Source organism: Bos grunniens, chromosome 19 (assembly GCF_055505025.1).
Source record: "Bos grunniens cultivar Pamir isolate PY7600 chromosome 19, Bosgru_T2T1.0, whole genome shotgun sequence".
NCBI classification, from domain to species: domain Eukaryota; kingdom Metazoa; phylum Chordata; class Mammalia; order Artiodactyla; family Bovidae; genus Bos; species Bos grunniens.
The window spans coordinates 22,897,677-22,922,019 of NC_141183.1; the positions used below are offsets into that span (position 1 = coordinate 22,897,677).

Sequence of the window (24,343 nt, forward strand, 5' to 3'; positions counted from 1 at the left end):
CCAGAGGAATCAAACTTCAGTTTTTTTTCCCCCTTCCCTCAACTACCCCAGTCCCACACCTGCACTCCTAAGGCAGTCAGTGTTATCATGGTGCCCTCTGGTGTCCCCATCACAAATTGCCATTTAATGCCACTGGAAGCCAAACCCAGAAAAGCGGGGACTTGAGTAACTATGTGGATTAATTTATCTAAGGAGACTGGGAAAATGAGGTTCCAATGACAATCCAAACCCAAACGAGGGCATCTTGAAACAAGTAAGTGGCTTCAGCTGAGGACCGTGGGACAGTTTGGGGAGGAATTTTCACATTGCCTTCTGAAAAGTTTGAGCTCTCTTGAAATGTGATAGCTGAAGAAAACAAAGACTGCAACTTGAAAATAAATATATTCACAATCTGTAGTCACATTCTCCTGACCACCCCCACAACCTTGGGAGTGCCCAGGAAATTCAACGAGTCTTTAAAATGTCGCAGTGCGGAAGTCTCTGCAACATAACACGAACACAGCACACTCCAAAAAAAAGATATCCTTTGATCAAAGTGTCCTCCAATCTCCACGTCAGCTGGCTTATTTGTCTGGAGTCTCCTTTTTCGTTCTGCTTCCTCTGATCCAAACGTTCTTGAAAATATACCAATGTTTGAGGAGACTAAGAAATCAATATATGAACTTTCTGCAGCACCCATCTGTATACCTGTAAGCATGTTGGTTAGGGGCACACTCAGGGTAGAGGCGATGAGTGTAATTAAAAAGGGTTTCCTTGGTAGTTTGTAATTCATAAATATAATAAAACTCAAAGATATAATTCTGTGCTAATAGTCACAAATCTATAGATTATTTTTTATCAGGTTTAAGTAAAAAAAAGGTCACCTGCTTTCAGACCTGAGTGTATAAAGTACTAAAATGAAGACTCCATCGGTCTCTAAATGCCAGCTGGATACTTTCGGGTGGGGTATTAGTAGAAAAGAATTTAAGGCAATCCAGTAGCTAAGATATTTCCAACTAAAGCTTTGTCTTTCAGAGCATGCTCTATTTCCGTCTCTTCAATCTTCAGAGACACCTGCAAGGAAGAGAAAAGGACTTTTTGTGGTGGAGAACTCACAAAAGCCAAGTTTTTATTACAGAAACCTTTACTATGTTAAACTTTTCTCACAAGAGTCAAGCAAGCTAAACACTTCTTTTCCAATAACATGGGGGGAAAAAATCTGATTCATTCTATAGCCATATCTTCACACACCTTAAATCCTACCTAACAAACAACAAAAAAGTGTTTATCTAATTGTGATCATTTTTAAATCTTTACTTTAGCAAAAATCTAAGCTCTTCAAAGCAAGACAATTAAAAGCAATGTCCCAAAGAAGCAGGACATTGTACCTTTGTGAAGCGGGTTTCCTTGTTTTTCTTTAATCCAAAAATGCCTCTGGCCTCCAAGAGACCGGAAAGTGACAAACACTCCGACTGGGCCACAGCTGCCACCTGCTGTTTGCGACAGACGTTACTGTAGGCTTCATGTAACTGGAAGGGAACAAGGGGAAACAAACGTCGTTTAACAGCCCTCTCTCTTCTAACTTTGTCATCTTTTAAAATAATGTAAATCTGGGTTTGCAAAAGAGTTATCTGAACATCCTAATGCTCTCCATTTTCAATAAAATCCTTGAAAATGCTTTCTGGAGGTACCGCCAAAAACCTACACTGTAATGCAAGGAGGGGGCTTTATTGTGTTTCATAGGGAGAGGCAGAAATAAAGGGGAGAAGATTAATGGTAAAGGCTCAACCATAGCCCAAGGGAAATAAAAGTCAGCTGCCTTTTACATGATACCAGTACTTATTCTCACTGTTAAAATCCATTTTTAATTCACATCAGCTGCAGCATCATAGGCCTTTAGGAAAATATCTGCTCTGCAAAGCAGATTCTCCTCTCTACCCCAGCTCCATCTGCTGAGATTCCTGACTAACCTTCCCCAGGGTGACCTCTTTGATTTTCAACCGCCTGGTCAAGAGCAGCAAAGAGCAGACCAAGATCTTCTGCTGGAGGGGAAAGGAATCTTGTGCTCCTTCTTGGCTCAATGTCATTCTGTTTCCATCAACTTCCGAGATGACTTGTGATATGTGAATAACACCAACCCGCTTGGGAACCAATGACTCAGAGGGTGATTTACCTATCAAGTAAATAAATCAGGATTAACTCGATTTGAGACAGATGATACTAAGTTTTAGTGGAAGGAGAGGTTACAGTTCTGTAATGAGAAGTCAAAGGATGAGACACAGCACGATCCTCAGGAAGATGCCAAAATGTGACACGACTTGGAAAGTAAGGTTATCCTCTTTCTGGGCAGAACGGTGAGCTATTTCATCCTGTATGATGCAATTTAATGTCAAAAAGATGAAATCTACCTCACGAAAGAATAAGGACTAGACAGAGAACTAATGTAAGGTTCCTGATATCTCAAAGGCAAAGAAGGACAGAACCTTGAATCAAAGATGACTGGGCCTGGTCATTGATAAAGGCTGGAAAAATTACCTAATATTTCAAATCAAGTGAGTGGCTAAACGTGGACAGTCCTAAGTCCTCTTGATAGCCTCCCCAAATGACCTTCGAGGTTTGGTTCATTTGCCCAAGCCAATCTCCAGGAGAGCAACACTTGAGAAAATGTCATCGGATAGTTCAGCAGATAGCACCATCTCAGAAGCCGGAGGTTGGGAAACTGCCAAGGAGCCACAGAGGACTGTGGCCTCATTGTCTGGATGCAGGAATGGCAAGACAGAGAAGGATCTGCTCTGTAATAAACTTTGCCTCATGTTGCCTCATGTTACTTCCTGAGACCAAGTCAGTTGTCCCAGAAGAGTTTGCTTCGATTGTTGTTGTTCAGCCGCTAACTCTTTGCAACCCCATGGACTGAAGCACGCCAGGCTTCCCTGTCCTTCACCGCTTCAATTCCATGATCACAGACAGGATGCTACCGAGGACTAAGCGTACTGGAGAAACTGGAGTTCAGTGGTCAAGAAGCAGAATCTCACAATGCTGAGAAGAATTCAGGTCTAGTCTTACTCCCTATCCAATGGCTGAGTCTCTTCATAACAGTTCCAAGAAGAGGTCACCTACCCAGCTAGTGTCTGAGTCTCTTCAATACTGGGACACCCCCACTGTGTCAAAAGAAGACCAGTTAGTGCTCTTTGCTGGAAAGTGCCTTCTTTTTTTCTTTTTTTTTTTGGCTGCACCACAAGGCATGTGGGGTTTTAGTTCCCCAACCAAGGATCAAACCCACACCACCTGTGCTGGAAGTGTGGAGTCTTAACCACTTCCCTGGAGCCACCAGGGAAGTCCAGGAAAGTATCTTCTTATATTTAAAGTCATTCTCCCTGTAGCCTTCTAAAGCCATTAAAGCTAACCACATCTACCAGAGGTTAAAAGACAGGAATTAGATTAGTTTCATAATTTATGACAAGAAAACACAAATTCTTTTAGTTCTGTGTGTGTGAGCGGTGCTCAGCGGGTCCACTGACAAGCCTAAATGTTCCTGGTAGGGGAAAAAAGGGAATGATGTGAAAAGTTGAAGAGAAACCAGCATCTAATCTGTGCACTGGCAAATATTACCTACTATCAGTCAAAGCACTGTTCAGCTACTTCTGAAATATTTTTATTAATCTTCTTTCAACAAGTTGATGATAAGGAAGAAACAATCAAATCAGACTGTTCTGTTTCTAAAGATTAACACGATATTAACCACAAGATATGCAGTTCATGGCCATTTTACATCCTCTATAGCTAAGAGGACAAGGCTGAGGGAAAGGAAAACTAATTTTGTCGTTTCTGTGAAAGCGTGCAGTTTACTGTACCGATGCTATCTTTGTATCGCCACCCTCTGAGGCTTGTTGAAAGTCTAGCGATATCCCAAGCTGAACTAATTCTTTCCCTGTCTGACTCTTATTTCCTGGGCTTTGCTTTCACCTATATCAAGACCTAAAGTGCACTCGATACAAGTACCCAGAGAGACGCTGATCCAATCTTAGTGTCTAGTTTTCATTCCTAGGACTTGGAAAGAAAACCGACTCTGTCCCAACTATTCATGTAACACCCTGGAGAACCCATTTCCAGTAATGTGTGGATTACAGCACTGGCAGGCAAGACTGAAATAAAGTAGATGAAACTGATGAAAAACACAGACACCCATACAGAAATGGATAACAGGATTTAACTATGCTCATCTCATTTTTCTATCTCTTTCAGAAAAGTAAAGCTTCTAATTATAAAGGAAGAGGGAACAGAGATAAACTACTCACATTCAGAGAGTGGTTTGAGGATAGTCTGACTTTTGACATCTGACTCTACAACTTCAATAGCCCTCCTATAAAAAAAAAAAAAAAAAAAAAGTATTTCTAGAGTTAATTTAGGCTGAGCCAAACCAAACACCACACCAAACCACCAAGCCCAAAAATAGGCACATTAACACAAAGCAACATGTTTTATAATTTTAAAACCCAAGAAAATTGGATTATGCCTCAACTCCAGGGGACTTAATTGCCTCGAAATAAATCATGGACCAGGGAATCCAAGAAACTTCAACACTACTCAATTTCCTCTTATAGAGGCCGAGTAAGTCATCATACATTGAGCCAATGATAATATTTTGGACAAGGAAAACATGTCATGGATAGAAGAGAGGACATGCAGTGTGGGTGACTGACTAAAGAGAGACAGCACCACCTATACACACCAGCCCTAAAAGAGGAGCCCGCAGTTATCTATACATAGGCTATGTGCAGGCTAAAACCACACCGGCCTACGTGACTCTTGCTCATAGCTGCAGTCTTTATCCAAGTAGTTTGCTGACTAGGAAGAACTTTCAAATCCAGGATCACATCATCTAGCAAGAGGAAGAGCTTACTCTCCCACTGCTCTCTCCAAAGTACTTTGCCCACAGGAAGCCACAAGCCAGACCTGGATCTTCTGCGTGGCAGTAGGGGGAGGTTGGACCAGCGGGCCAACACAGCAAGTGTCATTTTAATGGCCCCAGTGTCCTACTGGGAAAGAAGAAATTTCATCAGTCAGCACAGAGGCTTTCCCCAGCAGGAGGGGCCAGGGGATGGGAAGGGGGAGAGAGAGCGGTCTGGAACACAACTATGGGGGACCACCAGCTGGAGGAAGGGGTGCTCACAAAAGCAAAGGAAGGGGCAAAAGAAGTCTCAAGGCAAGGATGGTTCAGGTCCATAAATAAACCTGCTTGAGACCAGCTAATGGAAAAGTAAACTGGAGTCTTTTTTAATACAAATGTAATTAACCAATCTATAATCACCACAGGGAGTGCCAGCAACATCTCATTTGTTTCTCCCTCTGTAGGTAATGGACTGATAATGTTTCAGACATTAACACGGTGGAAATGCAGAGCTCCCCACTGAGAAACAAGTCCTCCTTTCTGAACGTAAAAAGTGGCAGAACGGAGCCTCTTAAGCCACATTCATTTGAGTTACACGAGACAATTAACAGCATTTCTTCTTTTTTAATAAAAGCAGCCAACAGTGCCATAACTCACCTGCAAATATCAAGCGCTTTGCGAACATCTCCCGAAACAGCAGAGACTTTGCGGGCGCAGAACTGAATGGCAGCATTGTCTAGGACCTGGTCATTAGATGCCTTTGGACAAGACACAGAAGTTTACAGTTGAAAGTACACAGCTCCTCTTCTGCAATTTAGGTCTCAGACATGAGTACTTTCACACTTAATTCTAAACTTGATTGACCAAACTTTAGGGTCTAAGAGATGCCTTTTCTGCTTAGGAATGGGAATTTCATACATTGAAGCATTTTGTAGGAATGTGGTGGAGGTTCACAAAGGGGAAAAAAGCAACTGAAACTTAAATTAGCAAAACTACACTATACTAAAATCTACTTGGTCAAGAGAAAGTGTTTTCTTGGTCCTATTTTTTTTTAAAATTTTTTGGCCAGACCATGAGACATATGGGATCTTAGTTCCCCGACCAGGGATAGGAGCTGTGCCCCCCTGCATTGAAGTGCAAAGTCTTAGCCACTGGACCGCCAGGGAAGTCCCAGGTCCTATTTTTTTTTTTCTATTTCTTTTCGGCTGTGCTGGGTCTTCACTGCTGCGTGGGCTTTTCTGTGGTTGTGGCAAGCAGCAGCTACGCTCTACTGTGGTGCACGGGCTTCTCCTGTTGTGAAGCCCAGACTCCAGTAGTTGCGGTTGCCAGGCTCAATTGCTCCAAGGCTTGTGGGATCCTCCCGGATCAGGGATGGAACCCGTGTCTCCTGCACTGGCAGGCAGATTCTTTACCACTGAGCCACCAGGGAAGCCCCCTCAGGTCCTATTTTAAGACTATTGTGTGTGTGTTCGTCGCTCAGTCATGTCCGACTGTTTGCAACCCCATAGACTGCAGCCTGCCAGGCTCCTCTGTCCATGAAATTCTCCAGGCAAGAATACTGGAGTGGGTTGCCATTTCCTGCTCCATGAGACTATTAGAGAAGCATTTGAGTGACTCCTCTCTTATGTTTATTCCAATACTGAAGCACCTAATAAATGGAGCCATGGGTGGAAATTCACACAAAATGTTCTCACTATGGCCCAAAGGAATGCCTTGTTTAGCCATGCAGTCAAAGCAAAATATTTTAGAACTATTGTTAGGCTTCCCTTTCACAGGTGATACAAGGAACAGACACCTGGGTACGGTGCTTGGCACTCACCTGATTCAGTCGATCCTGCAAGATGGTGGCTATCTGATTTTTGGTATAAGGTGGGAAGTTCAACAGCTGTGGCTTGCATTTTTCTCTAGCTTGAAGCCTCGGCAGAATTCTGTCTGTGAGATCCAGAGTATTAGCAATACCTGAGGAGGAGATATGTAACACTTATCATCAGTGGTCAAATCATCCTAAAAGGAGAAATAAACCTTCTGAAAGCTGAATAAAATTTCTAGTCATAATCCAGCATTCCAATTGTTGCTTCCCACTCATCCCCCACTCTCAATACTCATTAGGTAGGATGTACACAATCACTGAAGAATGCTTTTTTTTAAAGTGTTCTTTATTTTTTGGCTGTGCTGGGCCTTCGTCATGGCATGTGGGAAGAATGCTGTATTCAAATTAGGTTTAAAATTCTGACTAATAAGCAGGACCAGACACTCCCAAAATTGACTGTTGCTGAAATGCAGTATTTTGTCATTTCTATTCAGAGTTAACAAAAATGATTTGATTAGTGAAAGTTAAAGTCGCTCAGTCGTGTGTCTGACTCTTTGCAACCCCATGGACTATATAGTCCATGAAATTCTCCAGGCCAGAACACTGGAGTAGGTAGCCATTCCCTTTTCCAGGGGATCTTCCCAACCCAGATCTCCTGCATTGCAGGCAGATTCTTTACCGGCTGAGCCACAAGGGAAGCCCTGATTTGATTAAGTTCCCTATTATTTTATAATAACTTTCCTTTAAAAAAAAAATTCTTATTTTATTTATTTTTATTCTTTTTTGATTGAGCTGCACAGTATGTGGGATCTCAGTTCCCTGACCAACTTATGCCCCTACCGTGGAAGTGTGGAACCACTGGACCACCAGGGAAGTCCCTATAGTAACTTTCTTATTATGGTAAGAAAGCAGAAAGCTCGTGTAAGATAAAGTAATAGGTGATCATTTCCTAGCAGTCCGGTGGATAGGACTACTCGCTTTCACAGCCAAGGTTCAATCCCTGGTTTGGGGAACTAAGATCCCACAAGCTATGTGGCACAGTGAAACTTTTTTTCAAAAAAATTTGCTTTTACAAAACAAAACTGATAAGCCGAAGAGATTTAAAAAAGAAGTCTTTAGAACCACCATGTAACATGAACAACAGAGCACTAACCAATCAGCACCAACCGAGAATTGCTTAGCCACGGCCATTCAAAGAGTGTGTACAAGACATCCTGCCCTCTGCTGTCCAGCTGATCCATCTCGTCCAACACCAACACACTACAAAGAAGCAATGAGGATCCATGTTCACCTTCTTAAGTCTCCAATCTGTTTGATGTGGGCTAACTCTAGGTCACATTCCTACAGCTCAAACTAGTTTGAAGGTAGTCATCTACCCCATTTGGTAACATACAGCAATGAGCTTAAAAACATTTTCCCCCAATTTGAAATTAGAAGGTTTTTTTTTTCTTTCTTCTTTTCTTCTTTCGCTTTAAGCTTATGTAACTACCTCTCAGAGAGAAAATATAGGAAATGTTCTTTTGAGGAGTAAACCGATAAATTCAAGAGACAAGACTGTGAGTTTGTGGGCAACAGATCTCAGAGACTTTCACAAAGCAACATGCAACAGAGCAATGCTTACATCATGGGGCCCTTCTCTGCAGTCATATGGTTTTCCAGTCTCCTCATCATGTCCTTCCCAGCTGGCCTGGATACTTCTTCCTGACAAATCTCCTGAGCAATGGCTGGGAATACAGCCTGGGCACTCCTCAAGGACATGCAATTCAGCACGATAGTTTTAAAGCCTTTTAGTTCCTTCTAGAAAAAATGCAAACAGGCAAATTAGTTTGGCCTCAGATAAACTTCTGATGGAACGTGAAGTGTCTTTGAGGGGTTAAACAGCATAAGAAAATAAGCTCCATTTTCATTTGGAAAGATTTTGACAATGAAATTAAAAATGTCTTATTTGGGGGAAAACTGCAATCCCTGAAGTACTTCCACTTTTTCTTAACCCTTAATAACCAGATGTCATTTTAGTAAGAGCATCATAATTCAGACTCTCAATGTACCTTGAGGTCTTGTAGAATTCGGCTTAAGCAGGCAGTTTTTCCAGTTCCAGGAGCACCAGAAAGATAAAGACTTCCAGCTTTTTTCCCATAGATGTGCTCCCTTAGGAAATTCCTGATGACATCCATCTCCTTTTCCCTGGCAGGCAGCTGATCCGGGACAGCTGTAGTCAGGACCTGTTTCGCTTGCTGGTAGCAAGTGCCTGTGCCAGACATGAAAGGACAATTAGACACCACAGAGGGGACTGAGAAGACCCACCGGCTTTCACTTGGAATCATCAGCCTTGGTTACGAGGCTGCACTAACAGCTGCCGTGAAAGAACCAACCTTCTTGCTTGAACAGTCTCAGACATGCAGATTCTTTCTCCGGCGGACACCTCTGTTCAGAATTGGTTGTGATGTCCTGACCTTTTGGAAGTGAGGGATGTATTTTGTTTTGGTGAACTCTGGTGTGTTCTCTTTTGCTAGGAGACTTAGTTGTCAGCTGACTGTCAAATACCAATCTGCGTCCCTTTGACGTCTGTGAGCGAGGGGGACCATTCTCTTTCTTGCCTTGCTTTGGTGGAGAACAGGGAGATAAACGGGGAGTGTTGCACAGGTTGTCGTCACCTGAAACATATTAAAATCAGAATGGGTCACTCATAGCAGTGGACAGTAAAAGGACTTGGAAAGATCTCTGCATCCACCCCTCAAAAGGGGGATGAATTTCTACCAGGGTCAGAATCACCAAAATAAAATGCCTCTCAGACAGAAGCAAACATTGGCCACCAGATGGCACCACTGAGTCTTCCTAGTTGGAGGTTTTAATGAGAGGAAATTCTAGGACTGCTCTAAAACAGGGCTTTCCAACCTTGGCATCATTGATATCTTGGACCAAATAATTTTTTACTGTGGGGGACTGTCCTGTGCACTGCATCACAGTGAGCAGCATCCACCGTCAGTGGCATCCCCTCAGTTATGACAACTAAAATGTCTCCAGGTACTACCAGATCACCCTTCATTAAAAATAGATGCGCTAAAACAAGAAAGGGGAAAAAAGAAAACAAAACTTAAAGAAACAAGAAAGGATTATCAACCACAAGAACTGTCACCTGTTTCTCATAATTTCACAACCACTGAGGCAAGTTTCAAAATACTATATAACGAACAGTGACACTGACAGAATCAAGTTCAGTATTAGGAACTGAAGGTCGGCCCTATCGAGTAGTTCAGAAAGCGATTTCAAAAGCAGCTTAACTCTGAAGTTCAGTAAGCAACCATTCTGAAAATAACCAAAGGGAATAGAATTGTTTTACTTGTACTCAGAAAGCTGTTTCAAAGTCATCTTATTATTAAGAAAGAGGTTGAGAGCTACGGGTTAAAAAGTACTCAAACAATGGCTGTCTTACCCAGACGTTTTCTGGGGCTAAGAGGCAGAATTTTTGCACAAGGAGAACGCAGGATAGCCTGGGCATTTGTCAATTCTAGTTTGGTGTCACTGGAGCTTTTAGCTTTGTCCACTGTCCGAGACGGTTTCTTTTTTGGAAAACTGATTGTAGCCTGTGACTGGGAGCGGGTTCGAGGCATGATGGCAGCACAGCTGGGTACAAAAAAGGAACAGGACATCCAGTCAATATGTAAAAGTGAAGGAAAAATAATTAACATGGAACTTAAACCAAATGATCAACACTCATTTCATAATCAGATTATGTTGTGACAATATTTTAGCATTTAATTCGGCTTCATATCCAAATCTATGCAACAAGAAATACCTTGTCTACCTACTACACATAACAGGCTGCCATAAGTTTTTTAGGTATTTACTCAGCGTCTCTTGTAGCTCAGCTGGTAAAGAATCCACCTGCAATGAGGGAGACCTGCATTTGATCCCTGGGTTGGGAAGATCCCCTGAAGAAGGGAAAGGCTACCCACTCAGGTATTCTGGTCTGGAGAATTCCATGGACTGTATAGTCCATGGGGTCGCAAAAAGTCGGACACGACTGAGCGACTTTTACTTTTATTTAAGTTTTACAACCATTTTAGAGGTAGGTACTATTATCCTTTTCTTACTGATAAGTAAACTGAGAGGCAGTGAGGTCCAACATCATAGCAAAGTAAGATATAAGACCAGGTATTCTGGCTCCAGAACCCAAATTTTTAACCACTCAAGCCATGCAATAAGAAGTTGATCTTAATTGGCGCCTACAGCACTTCTAATTCTCTAGCTCCAGGCCCGGAGTAGACCATTATCACCACCTTAGCGCAGCAGCCTCCCATACTTACAGGCTTCCCCAAGCCCTCAGTCCCTACTCCGCCCAACCTCGGCCCCACATAATCCCAGATGTTCGGGGAACATCGCCCTCCTATCGCACTCAGCACAACTGTCAGACCATTCCGAGGGTGCATTCCTCCCTATCCGACCCCGACCTCATCACCTTCTGGCGATCTGAGCTCTCCTCCCGCGGTCCTTGCCCCAGGCTCTCACAAACTCCGCCGTCCCCAAGGACCCGGGCCTCCTCTCCTTTCCACCATACAGGGCTGCGTCACCTCGGTGCCGGCTCTTCCTCACGTCTCCGGCAGACAACTTCAGGGACTGTCCACGACAAGCTGCTGGATAAACCCCACACCGACAGCAGCAAAGCCCAGCCACGCTCGCGCCAAATCTGCACAGCCGCAGCTTTCCCGCCTCCCGCCAAAGCCCGGCCACGCTTCTGATTGGGTGTCGCCAGAGCGCCGCGCGCGCCTTGGAGGCAGCCCCCTCCTTCACAGCCAATCAAGCCGGAAGGTATACAACCAATAAGAGAGCCCCAGGTCTTAGCGCCACCGTGAGGCCACGCCCACAGATCCGTTTACATCCGGGGCCTCTCCAGAAAGACGCGCGGTTGCGCCGGGGCCGTGTGAGTCCGGCTGGCCCCGCCGCAAAGCCCGGCGGGAGATGTAGTCTTTGCAGCTCGCGACTGTATTCCCACTCCCTTTTTTGGTTCTCGATGCCCTTTCTCAGTGTTGCACGTACCCCTTTTCATTATCCTAATGGGCTAGACCCTGATGCTGGGAGGGATTGAGGGCAGGAGGAGAAGGGGACGACAGAGGATGAGATGGGTGGATGGCATCACCGACTTCATGGACATGAGTTTGAGTGAACTCCGGCAGTTGGTGATGGACAGAGAGGCCTGGCGTGCTGTGATTCATGGGGTCACAGAGTCGGCCACAACTGAGCGACTGAACTGAACTGAACTGAACTGAATGGGCTAGACTTTCAGAGAGATACTACATAATCAGTTAATCAGTTCAGTCGCTCAGGCGGTCCGACTCTTTGCAACCCCCTGGACTGCTGCACTCCAGGCTTCCCTGTCCATCACCAGCTCCCAGAGTTTGCTCAAACTCATGTCCATTGAGTAGGTGATGCCATTCAACCATCTGATCCTCTGTCATCCCCTTCTCCTCCTGCCTTCAATCTTTCCCAGCATTAGGGTCTTTTCCAATGAATCTGTTCGCAACAGCTCCAAAGTATTGGAGCTTCAGCATCAATCCTTCCAGTGAATATTCAAGATTGATTTAAGATTGACAGGTTTGATCTAACTGCAGTCCAAAGGGATTCTCAAGAGTCTTCTCCAACACCACAGTTCAAAAGCATCAATTCTTCAGCACTCAGCTTTATGGGCCAACTCTCACATCCATACATGACTACTGGAAAAACCACAGCTTTGACTAGATAGACCTTTGTCGGCAAAGTAATGTCTCAATACCTACCATTATTTGGGCAATTCTGGGTGCCAGGTTTGATGCCAAGTGCTTTACTAATGCTCAACACTGCAAGGCACAAAGCAAATCAATCCGCTGAGGGTTAGAGGTCACAAAATTTTTGGTGGCCTTGAAGGGCCTAGGATCATTATTTGATACCAGTTTCTTTGTAAAGTTCTGCATAAATAACACTGCACTTCATCACATTAGCCCCCTTATTTGTGTTTCAAAGATGAGAAATAGGGCCAGGCCTTTGCTTTTATTTTGTTACAGATAAGAATATGATACTCTGTGTACCTTCCCATCACTAGTCCCATTGATCCACACAATGTGGGGAGTGGAGAGAATTATGGCCCCTTAATTTAAAAATATTTTTTAATGGCTAAACACAAGGGTTTCAGGACCAGAGAAGATCTCTATAGAAGAGGCAAGCTGAGCTTTTAATGAAAAAATATAAATTAGAGCAGTAATTTACAGGCCAGCTTCCAAAGCTAATAACCCAGTTAAGCCTCAGGCGCCATTAAAAACCAGAACCCAATTCTAGGTGATGGTAAGCATTTATCTCTCATCCTTCTATATCAAATGAAATAGAGCAATAAAACCAGGTAATAGGAAAACAACAATATTACAATCAAGTTAGTTGTAGTTGATTCATATAGGGTATAAAAGCTAATACTTATGTGTACGCCAGGCTTTGAGCTCTGGTATTTTACCTATATCACCCTATTAATTCTCACAGGAACCCCATGAAGTTGGAATTATCTCCATTTCACTAATATGGAGACAGAAATAGAGAGGTTGGAGATGTGCCCAAGATCACACAACTAGTGAGTGGAAGAATTGGAATTTGAACCCAGGAAGTCTGAAAGGAGATCAAACTCCTAACCAGTAAAAACATCCAAGGAGTAATAGAAAAGTCAAAGTTTCTCAGTCATGGCCAACTCTTTGAGACCTCATGGACTATACAGTCCATAGAATTCTCCAGCCCAGAATACTGGAGTGGGTAGACGTTCTAATCGAACTCAGGTCTCCCACATTGCGGGCGGATTCTTTAGCAGCTGAGCCACCAGGGAAGCCCAATAGACAGATGCAGGTTCTATAGCAGAGAGAGGGCAAGGGAACACATTTGAGGAAGGCTTTCTAGGAGATGAAAACTGTAAGAATGAAGGGCATAGGCTGCCACAAATGGAGAAAGTGTTACCATAGAATTGAGGCTTTTTTACCAGCTGGTATTTCTTATCTCTTAATAGGGCAATAGAACCTAGGAAGCAACTTCCACTGTTGATATTTATTTCTATAACCTGGGCACCTAAAAATTGTCCTTCATAACCAATGGTAACAAGTGCCCAGCGAGCTTTTAAGGGATGGTGGTGAACAACCTACCTATCTTAATTACAGAGGGAGCAGAAGCAGCCATGAGTACTTAATGTGCATACTGGAGCCTATGGAAGCATCCACCAAGAAATACAGCACTGGTCCAAGAAAAGCCTACAAGAGTCAGGGACTATGGGGAAGCAGGCAGAGAACTGCAGAATGTCCAGATTGAAAGGTCTCTGAAAGGGTACCTACTTGAAGCTTTCCCTCTCCAGTACTCCAGTAGTTATGAGATACCATCATAATGTTTCTTGCTTCTGTGCCTCGTCTGGAATACTGCTCACCATCCTTCCCTGGCTAATTACCATGAAGACTTTTAGTATCCCTCATAGGTTTCTCCTGGTGGCTGTCCTGCTCTCCTGCTAGACTGTGAGCTCCTTGGAGGCAAAGACCATGTCCTATTCATCTTCATACTGTCACTGTCTGACACAGAGCTAAAATATGCAATCAGTGCTTGCTGAATGAATGGAAAAGACATTCCTGCCAAGCGGCTATCCATCTTTTGCGTGAACATTTTTTTGTGGTCAGACAGTACACAGTCCTTTAAATCTCACACCCCCCTAAACCTAGGAGGGGAGAATGAATTATGTGTAAAATGATCCAGACTGGGCTCCGGCGATGTCAGAGACAAAGCATCTCTCCATCGTTATCCTCCAGGGTGATGAGGATCCTGAGGTTGACATTTTAGTCCTTTTAACTCTGTCTGCAGAGTAATAGGGAGTCAGAAGCAGGCAGCCTCCTTACAGTAACCTGCAGTTTGTGGCTGGGCTGGGTCAGGAAACACTGAAGCGACACTTTCGCCATAGCAGCTATGCCTCGGTAATAATTAAAGTGGGACAGACTAGCGTCCTTATCACCTGCTAATCCACACACAGTATCATGGGGGAAGGAATGAAATCACACAGGAAGAACCTGTCTGGCATCCTTTTGTGAGTCTGTGCACATGTCTTTGTGTGCACTGGTGGGTGTGACTAGCAATACCATCCCAAAAGGACAGAGAAAGCTGATAGGAAGTTAGGAAGTTAAGGGTCATTTAGGCAACCTCCATTTGAGAGCTATTCAAAGGCACAGGAGGAACAATTACATCAATAAATAGGTAGTTTATTAATCATATTAATAACAATGATGAATCAAAGAATCAAGAATTCGGCCTATCTGGCAAATATGGATGAAAATGAAAGGAGGCCCTTTTTCCCCCCTCACTCCCTCCCCCCATAGGTTTTTATATCAAAACTGCGAGTGACTCATCCACACACCCGTTATGAATCAGTCAAGGAAATAATTCCAAGACCTCTGCTAGTGATGAAAGTACAGGTTAAGCTCATTAAATCTATGGTGATTATGTCAGCTGACCACAGTAAGCCGAGACTGTCTGGTTCAATTTCGACACCTGAAGTCAAAGTTCAAGGAAGTCAGCTAAGATTTCAACTTGAAAAGGAGTGAAGGAGAAACGCCAACATCCACATAAAAAACCGACGCACACAGTCTGTGTTCTGTCCTCACCTTTTCTTCACACCTCACTGTGAGAATCTACCATTCGTACAGGCGGAAGAACCATCAGGGATAGAGACAAGGCCTGGGGGATCTCCTTGGGCTCCCTGAAACCATGGGCCAAGGGGAGTTAGGTGGCAAATACAAATAATGACCAACTCTCAGAATCACCCGGTAAGCTTGGCGAAGTAGAACTGTGAGTTTCCAAACACAGCAGGAGGGGAGGAGAGAAAATTCTCAGGAAGCTGCAGATGCTTTATGTCCAAGTGAGTGTTTCTACTGCTCAAGGGGACCTGGAGTCAAACCACGACACCCCCAAAGCAGCAGACTTCTTCCCACTCTCTGCCACCACTTGTGGCAGTAAGTATCCCAGACAAGAGTACACAGTTTGCAGGTTTTTTGTGTTTGTTTTTAAGCAAGGTTTAATTAAACTGCACGGCATCCAGAAGAAAGAAATGTACCAAAGAATCCAACCTGAGACCAGATTACACATTTGGGGGGGGAGTGGAATCAATGCTAAGTGGGGGGAGGGAGTACTGTAATCAGAAACGCCGCCAAAATAAATCATACAATAAATTATTTTTTAAAAAGAGAGAAACTGATCAACATGCCAAGATGGACACGCACATACATACACACACTCTTCACACACGTCACTCTAGTCTTGTATTCAGTGTTGATGAGGGCTCCCGTGCTGGTTGCCATGGGAAAAGACAAAGGTTAGACACGAGAAGAGAAGGCTCAGCCTCTCTGCCACCAGTGGAATGAGGTTCAAGACAGTTAAGAGAGGGAACCCACTCACTTGTCAGAAACAAGAGTAGAAAGAAGGAAACAGCAGTTTATCAAGGAAGATTTAATTGCTTCAAAGAGGGACAGAGGAAGAAAGCACAGAAATCTAACACAAGTAAAGGCACAATGAATGTGGAGTTGAATGGAACCAAACCCTTCCTTCGGTTAGTTATCCTTTATTTTGTTTTTGTAAGTGTTTTGAAGGTGGTTGTCGTTTTGCTTTATTCTGCTTTTAAGAGATGAGTCCTGAAGGCAGAGTCGTAATGCCTCCCATTCCCTAAGTTAGGGTGGCGCCCAGAGAACCACCATGACCACGTGGAGCTGGGGACTGAGATTCAACAGGGAAAGAAAGCCTACAACTGGAATGTCAGGAATCTGATCTGTAGTTCATTGTAGGTTGGGTTTCCAGAAGAACAGACAGCTCAGTGTAGTGCCATCAAAGGGCCTCAGCCGCCCTTTACTCCACCCCCAGAGCTTTGCAGAAGGGAAGGACCCTGGAGTCACACTCCTCCCCCACTCCCATAAGCATGCAGCCTACAGATTATTTCAAGTGATCAGGAGAATTAAAACACACCCCAACCCTGAGTTGCTCTGTAGCAAGTCTATTTACAATTTTCTCTCACCTCTCCCTGGAGGTGAGTCTGGGTTTCAAGCTGGGAAGCTGTGGGGTGAGGGGATGCCCCCAGTGCAGTGGCCAGTCTCCTCGCCTCCACCAGCTGAGAGAGCTGGTATACTTTCTGGAGGCCGGAGCCTCCCATCTGTTGGTGGGAAAACCTGAAGTGCTCTCGCTCAGCAGGCCCAGGCGGTGAAACTACTGGGGGCGCTGTGGCTGGAGGAAAGCCCCACCAGAGAGAAAACCTGGAATATTAAAGTGCTGTGATCCAGGTCTGGGGACCAGAGATGAGGGACACGGGGACATCGAGCTCATTGAAAAACCTGGAGGCCACTGGCCTGTTTCCCAGAAAGGGCGGTAAGAAACAACTATTAAGTTTTTCCCACTTGAGAAAAACAGCATAAAACCAAACCCACATGAGGGCTTTTAGCACAGCTTCCTGATGCTTAGCTGGGCAATGTCTCTTCCTTCCAGGAAGGAATAAGGGAGTTAATGGGACTGGGCAACAGCCTCAACATGAGACCACCCAATCTTCCACTGAAGAGACGACATTCCCACAAGCAGATAAAAAGAGCAGTTTAAAAGGTGAGAAGTTTTAGTGCTCTTATAGCCAGCCCACCTCAAACCTATATTACAAGCTTTTTACAGCGTACAAAATAGATCAGTAACTATGAGGCTCACATTCCCATTCTTCAATAGTAAATATACATGATAATAAATCTGTTATTAACAAAGGAACCAAATAAGGTATAAGGCAAAGACATTTAAATAGGTACTGTGTCATCAACATGCTCTGCGGAAGAAAATCCAGCTGACTAGATCTAGTCCCAGGCCTTTTCCCATGAGGCCAAGAAACTGAAAGTACAATCCATACCCACATGACACAGTCCAAATTCTGGGGAATATGGGGGGCAGCAGGGCACAGGGGAGGACGAAGAAGCCCCAATGAAAACCTGGGGTTTGGCTTTTACGTGTAACGCTTATTTCAATGCTCTGTGTTTGAGTAGTGGGGGTAGTGGGGGAAGGTAACACTTTGATAACATTATACAAAAGGCATCAACTCCCATTTCAAAAACAAATGGGAAGACTTCACAGTCCGAGTGCAGTAACCGGTCAGTGTCTACCCTGGAACTCTGCTGCAGTGTCAAGTCTTGCACTTTCTCCTTTGCCCTCCACTAGCATCCCCTCTCTCAGCTCCCCTGGCTTCAGGATGCCAGGGATACTGCTGAGAGGTAACTGCTAACAGATGTGAAAATAAGAATTATAAATAAAAGAACGATTAGAAAAAGTGTGTTGCGGTTTGCCTCAACAGTCAGTATGGTCCAGGGGATGGCAAAGGATAGCAGACCCCAGACAAGTAACCCAAGTTACAAGCTCTCTCATCTAGCAGTGGGAAGACCTGGGTTTCACTGGGCACCATGAAAAGACCCTTAGTTTGTGATTCAATAGATTGGAAAGTCCCTAGGACAGTTTAAGCCTGTGACGTACCTGGTGAAAAGTCTTCGTGGACTTTTCCCCATTTGTTCCAAACAATAGCATGGTTCCTCTGCTCTCACTCTAAGCTCTGAGCAGCCTCTGCACTCAAGAGCTTAAGCAAACCACACCAGCTGGATGTGGAGCTCCATTCTGCTGTCGGAGAAGGGCAAGTCCCTGTACCATGATCCAAGCTCAGGTCCTACCTAGATTGGGAACCTCCATTTTCTCTGGGCTCTTCAACTAGGACTTGGAAGATGAAACAACACTGCTGGCTGCCATAGAAGATCAACTGGATCGAAGCACACCTCACCAAAGTCATGGTGCTTCTTGGCACAGAGGAATCTTTGACTCCCCCAGAAGCTTCCTCACCTGTCTCTACTCAGAAATGTTAACCTATGCAGGCTTGCGGCAAAATGGGGAAGGGAATGGGAAGAGCCTGCTCAGTCAGCTGGGCTATGAATTTCAGAGCCGGTGGGCCTTAGTTTAAAGTCTTCACAGCCCAGAGAGCTGGACCTTTCCACAAGGTGCTTCACCCTTCCCTCCTTTGTCATCCTGGGGGCTGCAGTTTCTGAACAGGACTGAAAGGGCCAGGGGCTTCTGGAGCCAGGCAGTAAAAGACTGAGGCAGCCTCAAGGTCAAGGTCAAGGTTAAGGCCAAGGCCCTATTTTCCTATCTCTCACTAGAGGTTTTAGGGATTTGAGAATCCATAATGAATGAATGAAAGGGACTTTTCTCTTGAGGGGATAAGGTGGTGAGAGAACGACAACATCCCTCAGCCTCAGCACCTGCGGAAGTGGAGCAGGGAGTCCCAGAGTGCTCCCACCATGGCCCCTGGTCCCTGTGCTGCAGAGGAACTGACTAGCTCTGAAAGGATGCCCAGTTTATTTCACCTTCTCTTTTCACTGATGTTTAGTTCAACTGGTTAGTATTTAGTGTTTATATCCAGCCTATTTCTGGGTATGGGTGTGGGGTGGGGTTACAGCAAAACCAAAATACCCCTAAAAATAGAGCAGATCCATTTCCTTGCCTATGCTCCAAACGTGACCTTTAAAACAGATCATTTCTCTGCAAACTCCTTTCCTGTTTCACTAAAAATGCCCACTCCTGGAAGTCCTGGCCATACCAGCTTCCTAAAATGAAGAAATATAATGTAGCCATCAAGTTCCTCTCTCCCCACCCCACTACAGTGGGTAGGAGAAGGTGGGAGGACCATTCCCACCCTACCCCGACAATGAGTTCATTCATCACAACAAGGCACCTTTCCCCAGAGGAAAGCAGGAGACATGGAAGCTGCTTCCTCATTTGGCCAGCAGGGCTTGCTAGAGGGATGGATGCAGGGTTTGAGGCCCTACTGTCAATACAGACAGTCCGTCACCAAGTCCAGAGATGAGATGCATACACAGATGGAGGTGAGTTGGGAGGACGCTTGGAGTCTAGAGGTTGGTTGCACTGGAGAAACACATCAGGAGCTGTCATGCAGATTTCAGGGGAATGGAAGGGACCATCTGAGAAGAGGAGAGGGTCCATCCTTTTCCTGAGGAGCAGGACCAAGCCAGGCTTCACCTGAGAATGGGGGGCTGAGGTGGGGCTCCACGGGCAGCTAAAAAAAAATAAATAAAAACCACATACATAAGGTCACTCACCAGACCCAGAATCACCCAAACATTCCTAAAACAAGAGACAGACAGGCTCTTTGAGCTATCCTTTAAAACCTGGGATGAGGTTTTGTCTTTTTAAGAAAATGCAGACAAGAAGAAGCAAATGTTAACCTAAGAAAAACACACATCAATTCTATAGCCTGCATAATTATGGAGGAACTTTCTTGATTCTCTTCTTACCTCGGTTTGTTTTGCTGGGATATATTCTCTGAAAGTGTTTATACTCTTCCGGAGCAGGAAAGTCTTCGACTGGATGGAAAGAATACTTTGACTCAAAATCATCTGCAAAAGGAATGGAGCATTAATTCCTATCACCGCCTAATTAATCCCTAAGTCTGCCTCGGCTCCCACACGCCTCGCCGCTACTCCTAACCCTTCCTGATGCACTGTGAGGGCCTGCCTTGCTCAGTAAACCCATGAGGACGGCAACAGCTCTCCATGCCTGGTATGCAGAGTGTGTTCAAAGGCTCTTTACACTAAGGAATGAGTCTTTGAAATGGTTCTTTACTTCTTTCCACAAACTGGCTCTTTACAACTTTTGGTTTGGATGTTTCCAAACCAGGCACATCCCAGTAAAGGAGCCCAGCTGTTTGCCTGGGAGGGGAAAGAAATATAATTCTGTTTTAGTAACATAGTCATCTTAAAGACTATCACCACGGGAAACCAACTGAACTGAATCCACAAACTGGTAGAAATTAAGCTAACCTGGGAATATCTGTCACCAGCTACTGAGAGATTTTGACCAGGTTAATTCCTTCTCAGTCTGGGCTCCCCTCAGGGAATTCTGTAACACAGCTGGGAGAGCCATGGCATGGCCTCTGCTCCTCCCTCCCACGGCTCCTCTACATGAAAGCTCAAGTTTCCTATGGGGGTGACTTGATTACCATTCCACAAGGCATATCTTCTAAGCAAAAACCCTAGTCCACTTAATAGGAAGAAACCAGAGCAGGGGCAGGGAAGAGGTAATCACTAAAGAGTCGACAGTGCGCAGGCTAAAACGGACCATGCAGATCTTTCCAGACTTCCTCAACAGTTGTTGTTCCGTTGCCCAGTCGTGTCCAACACTTCACAACCTCATGGACTGATGCACACCAGGCCTCCCTGTCCCTCAACAGAGGGTCTAACAATACCTGCTGGACAGTCTTTACTTGGTGCTTCATCACAGACCTAATGAATCAGATTCCCTCAGGTGGAGCCCAAGATTCATTTATAACCTTGGAAAAGTGGACCTGATAACTCTAGTCCACTTAGTCAATCTCCTTGTTTCACAGATAAGGGAAGTGAGGTCCAGAAAAATGAAGTGACTTCTTCAAAGTAACAGAGCTAGTCAGTGGCTTTGGATTATCAGATAAATGCTGTGCATAGAATGTTCTGTTTTCAAAGGTCCAGAAAGGAGCCTTTCTTCCTCAGAGAATATGAAATTCCTGTCTCAATAATCCTGAAGAGGATACAGTCTCGGACCTAAAAGCTAACCACACATAATGAGCCTTGAGGAGCAAGAGAGTTAGCAAAACACTTCCTATCAGAGTTAACAAAACACTTGCTCATTTTACTTTTAATCTCTTCCAAAGCAATTGAGCTGAGAATTCACCTAAGGAAAGTAATGTACGTGGATAGGAACAGAAGTCTGAAGGGAAATCAGGAAAGGAACTGCAGTGAAGAGGGTACCAACTGGCCATGCCCACTGTGCAGTGGCCACTGGAGTCAGTGAAGTCCCTTAGGAGCTACAAGACTAATACCGCTAGCTACTCACCCAAGAAAGATCGGACAGTGGTGATGGAATCTCTGTGGCCATTCCTCAGGGGCGGCGGTGGTGGAGGAGGCCCGGCTGGCGTTCTTGAGGGCGGAGGTGGGGGCTTTCCTCGGCTCAGGGGTTCTGACCCGTGCACTCGGTATGGTGGTGGGGGAGGGGGGGCATCCCTGGCACCATTTCGGATCATTGGTGGTGGGGGTGGAGGAGCTGCAATTAGAATCGAAAGCAGTTAGGCTTGGATGCAGAGACAGTGATGGGCAGAGGGATGTGAAAGGCACGGGTCAAAAGAGCACCTCGGCACCTTCCCGAAGAGCCAGCCTCTGGGAGCCTCTGGGCAGCATGTTGATGTCACACCCCCTCCTCTCATCCCTGTTTCTTTTTCAAAATTTTTACTTTCTTTATTTTACGTTATTTATTTGGCTGTGCTGATGCAGTATGTGAGATCTTAAGTTTCCCTGATTAGGGGTCAAACTCGTGCCCCCTGCACTGAAAGCAGAGTCCCAACCTCTCAGATCGCCAGAAGTCCTCCTGTTTCTTTAGCAACATCACATTCTTCCAGAGACAAAGTTCAGAATGAACAGATGACCCTTTTTCATTTCCCATGACAAGTCAGGCAAGAACTCTACTTATTCGTGATGATTCCTTCTTGGCTTTTCCACGCCTGCCTCCACAATTCAAAGTCAGGGCTTTCTCACTTTTAGCTGGTTCTACTGCAAAAAGCCTCGCCATTGTTTTCCTTGCTTCTGATCTTTTAGCCTTCCCATCCATTCTGCATACCAACTCACTAATCTCCCTCAAATACTAGCTCAAACTTTTCCAAGCACTTTGCATTTCCTACCTCATAAAGTTTCAAATCCTTAGCTTCCACAAGTATCACCCCACGATATTCCTTGCTTACACGTAATCTACCACGTAGGTGACCTGATCTTGCCTTCGTTCTTTCCATCCTTGCCTGCCTCCTAGGTCGAACTGGCACCATTCCACCCACACTCCCACTGTTACCTCTGTCTCTCTCTACTACTCTACTATGCTATAATTATTCATTATATGTGCTTCTTTCCCAGTATACTGTACATTCCTTAAAGTCAGAGCAGTGTCCATTCATCTGAGTTCCCAAGCTCAGCCAGATGTATAGCAAATGGTAGGAATTTAATCAATATTTGCTAAATAACCTGAATTACCTATGCTTTCCTCCTGTGACCAGTCCTTACTATCAAATCCTACCTATCCTTGAAGGTTTAACTCAATTCCCATCTTCTCAAGGCTTTCTCAAAGCAATCCACTCTATTCTGATTTCCTCCTTTGTTCCCTGGCAGCATTTAGAGACTATGTCACTTATTCCAGCACTCAGCAGCACAGCCTAAAATGTGTGCCTTTCAAATTATGTATAATAGTTTCATTGACAGAAGTTACATATTTCCAGTGACAGACTCATTGCTCAAAAAAAATCGGAAAAGCCTCTTAAGAATTGTCTCCAAACCCAGTCAGACAGATCCATAATTATTATTATATGATGGTCATTTCCCATTTTCTGAGGTTGCACCACCAACAAAAATATTCTTAACTATATCTTAACTATGTCTGACTCTGACTTTTGGCCATTTCCAAATATCAAATTCACCCTTAAAAGACAATCTGCCATCAAGTATTAGATAATACCAAAAGCATGCTGGACATTGGACTTCCCTGGTGGTCCAGTGGTTAAGATGTGTCTGCCAGTGCAGGGAACACAGGTTCGATCCCTGGTCCAGGAAGATCCCACATGCTGCAGAGCAACTAAGCCCACACACCACAACTACTGAGCCGGTGTACTAAATCTTTAAAACTTCTTATAGCCAGCCCCGTACAAGTATGTGGCACTATCCCCGTGGCATTGCATAAATGAGGAAACGGGCACTCTGGCTATTTATCTAAGGTCACAGATCTAACAGACCCAGAACAAGCCTACTCTTTCACAGTAAGAAAACTGCTACATACTGCTTTTCATAATTACCACAAGTATTAATTACCTCCCCAACAAATGTATAACCCAGTGAGATGGAGGTATGTCTTTTGGTACCTAGGCTATGCCCAATAAGAAGTTGTTCCTTACACAGTACATAGAGATACTACTGTGCTTAACAAACAACACTGTCTTAATAATTAGAGTATATATTATTCCTCCTGAATTACTGTCAGAATTTCTATAGAGTAACCGTAGTTAAGCATGAAACAGTAATGGGTTGATGCTTATAGACAAGGAGTCTGGCACCTTAGGCCCAGTAAATGTCAGTTTTAGCTTCCCACAAAACACATTCAGAACGTAAACTCTCCCTCAATCTCCAAGGTCTGTGTAAGCATGGACAGTGTCCATTAGAAGTAATAATTAAAGAGAAACCTCCTTAACACCTCCCAGCAGATCTCTGAACCCTGTTTTCATACCAAATCTGTTCAAACCAAAGCTCTTTCAGGTCATCCTCAAAATATTTCCCTCATGGTCAGATTTCTTCAGTTCAGTTCAGTCGCTCAGTCGTGTCCAACTCTTTGCAACCCCATGAATCACAGCACGCCAGGCCTCCCTGCCCATCACAAACTCCCGGAGTTCACTCAGACTCATGTCCATTGAGTCAGTGATGCCATCCAGCCATCTCATCCTCTGTCGTCCCCTTCTCCTCCTGCCCCCAATCCCTCCCAGCATCTGAGTCTTTTCCAATGAGTCAACTTTTCGCATGAGGTGGCCAAAGTACTGGAGTTTCAGCTTCAGCATC

The 24,343-nt window shown here is 44.6% G+C and overlaps 2 protein-coding genes across 13 annotated transcripts in view; both read right to left on the minus strand.

The window, feature by feature from the left end:
• Window positions 1–362: 362 nt before the first annotated feature.
• CDC6 (cell division cycle 6) lies at window positions 363–11,370 on the minus strand. 7 transcript variants are annotated; one of them, XM_086357775.1, is made up of 12 exons: window positions 11,249–11,370; window positions 10,111–10,301; window positions 9,050–9,331; window positions 8,726–8,925; window positions 8,299–8,474; window positions 7,831–7,937; window positions 6,687–6,826; window positions 5,525–5,625; window positions 4,275–4,339; window positions 1,950–2,152; window positions 1,368–1,508; window positions 363–1,053 (listed from the first exon to the last, which is right to left on the minus strand). In XM_086357775.1, the coding sequence occupies exons 2-12, from the start codon at window positions 10,286–10,288 to the stop codon at window positions 964–966; spliced, it is 1,683 nt and encodes a 560-aa protein (XP_086213901.1). In that variant the 5' UTR covers window positions 10,289–10,301; window positions 11,249–11,370; the 3' UTR covers window positions 363–963. The 7 variants fall into 7 exon arrangements, 5 of the variants coding, with proteins under 5 accessions (XP_086213901.1, XP_086213902.1, XP_086213900.1 ...); XM_086357776.1 differs by having other exon boundaries at window positions 8,299–8,471; window positions 11,137–11,370; XM_086357774.1 differs by having other exon boundaries at window positions 11,137–11,370.
• A 3,526-nt stretch (window positions 11,371–14,896) lies between these two features.
• WIPF2 (WAS/WASL interacting protein family member 2) overlaps window positions 14,897–24,343 on the minus strand; it is a 41,085-nt gene continuing 31,638 nt past the window's right edge. For all 6 annotated transcript variants that reach the window (XM_086357777.1, XM_086357778.1, XM_086357779.1 and 3 more), the window contains 3 exons: window positions 21,597–21,803; window positions 20,024–20,125; window positions 14,897–19,785 (listed from right to left, as the gene is read on the minus strand). In XM_086357777.1, coding sequence (XP_086213903.1) covers window positions 19,745–19,785; window positions 20,024–20,125; window positions 21,597–21,803 — 350 coding nt within the window. In that variant the 3' untranslated portion in view covers window positions 14,897–19,744. The remainder of the gene's footprint in view (window positions 19,786–20,023; window positions 20,126–21,596; window positions 21,804–24,343) is intronic.

Bases quoted from the DNA above. Each gene is read 5' to 3' on its own strand.
- CDC6 (XM_086357772.1), bottom strand. The intron at 6,827-7,830 runs GTTAGTGCTCTG...TCTCCTCCTCAG, and splicing joins TTCTCGGTTGGTGCTGATTG to GTATTGCTAATACTCTGGAT. The intron at 1,509-1,949 runs GTTAGTCAGGAA...GTTCCCTTCCAG, and splicing joins AAGAGGTCACCCTGGGGAAG to TTACATGAAGCCTACAGTAA.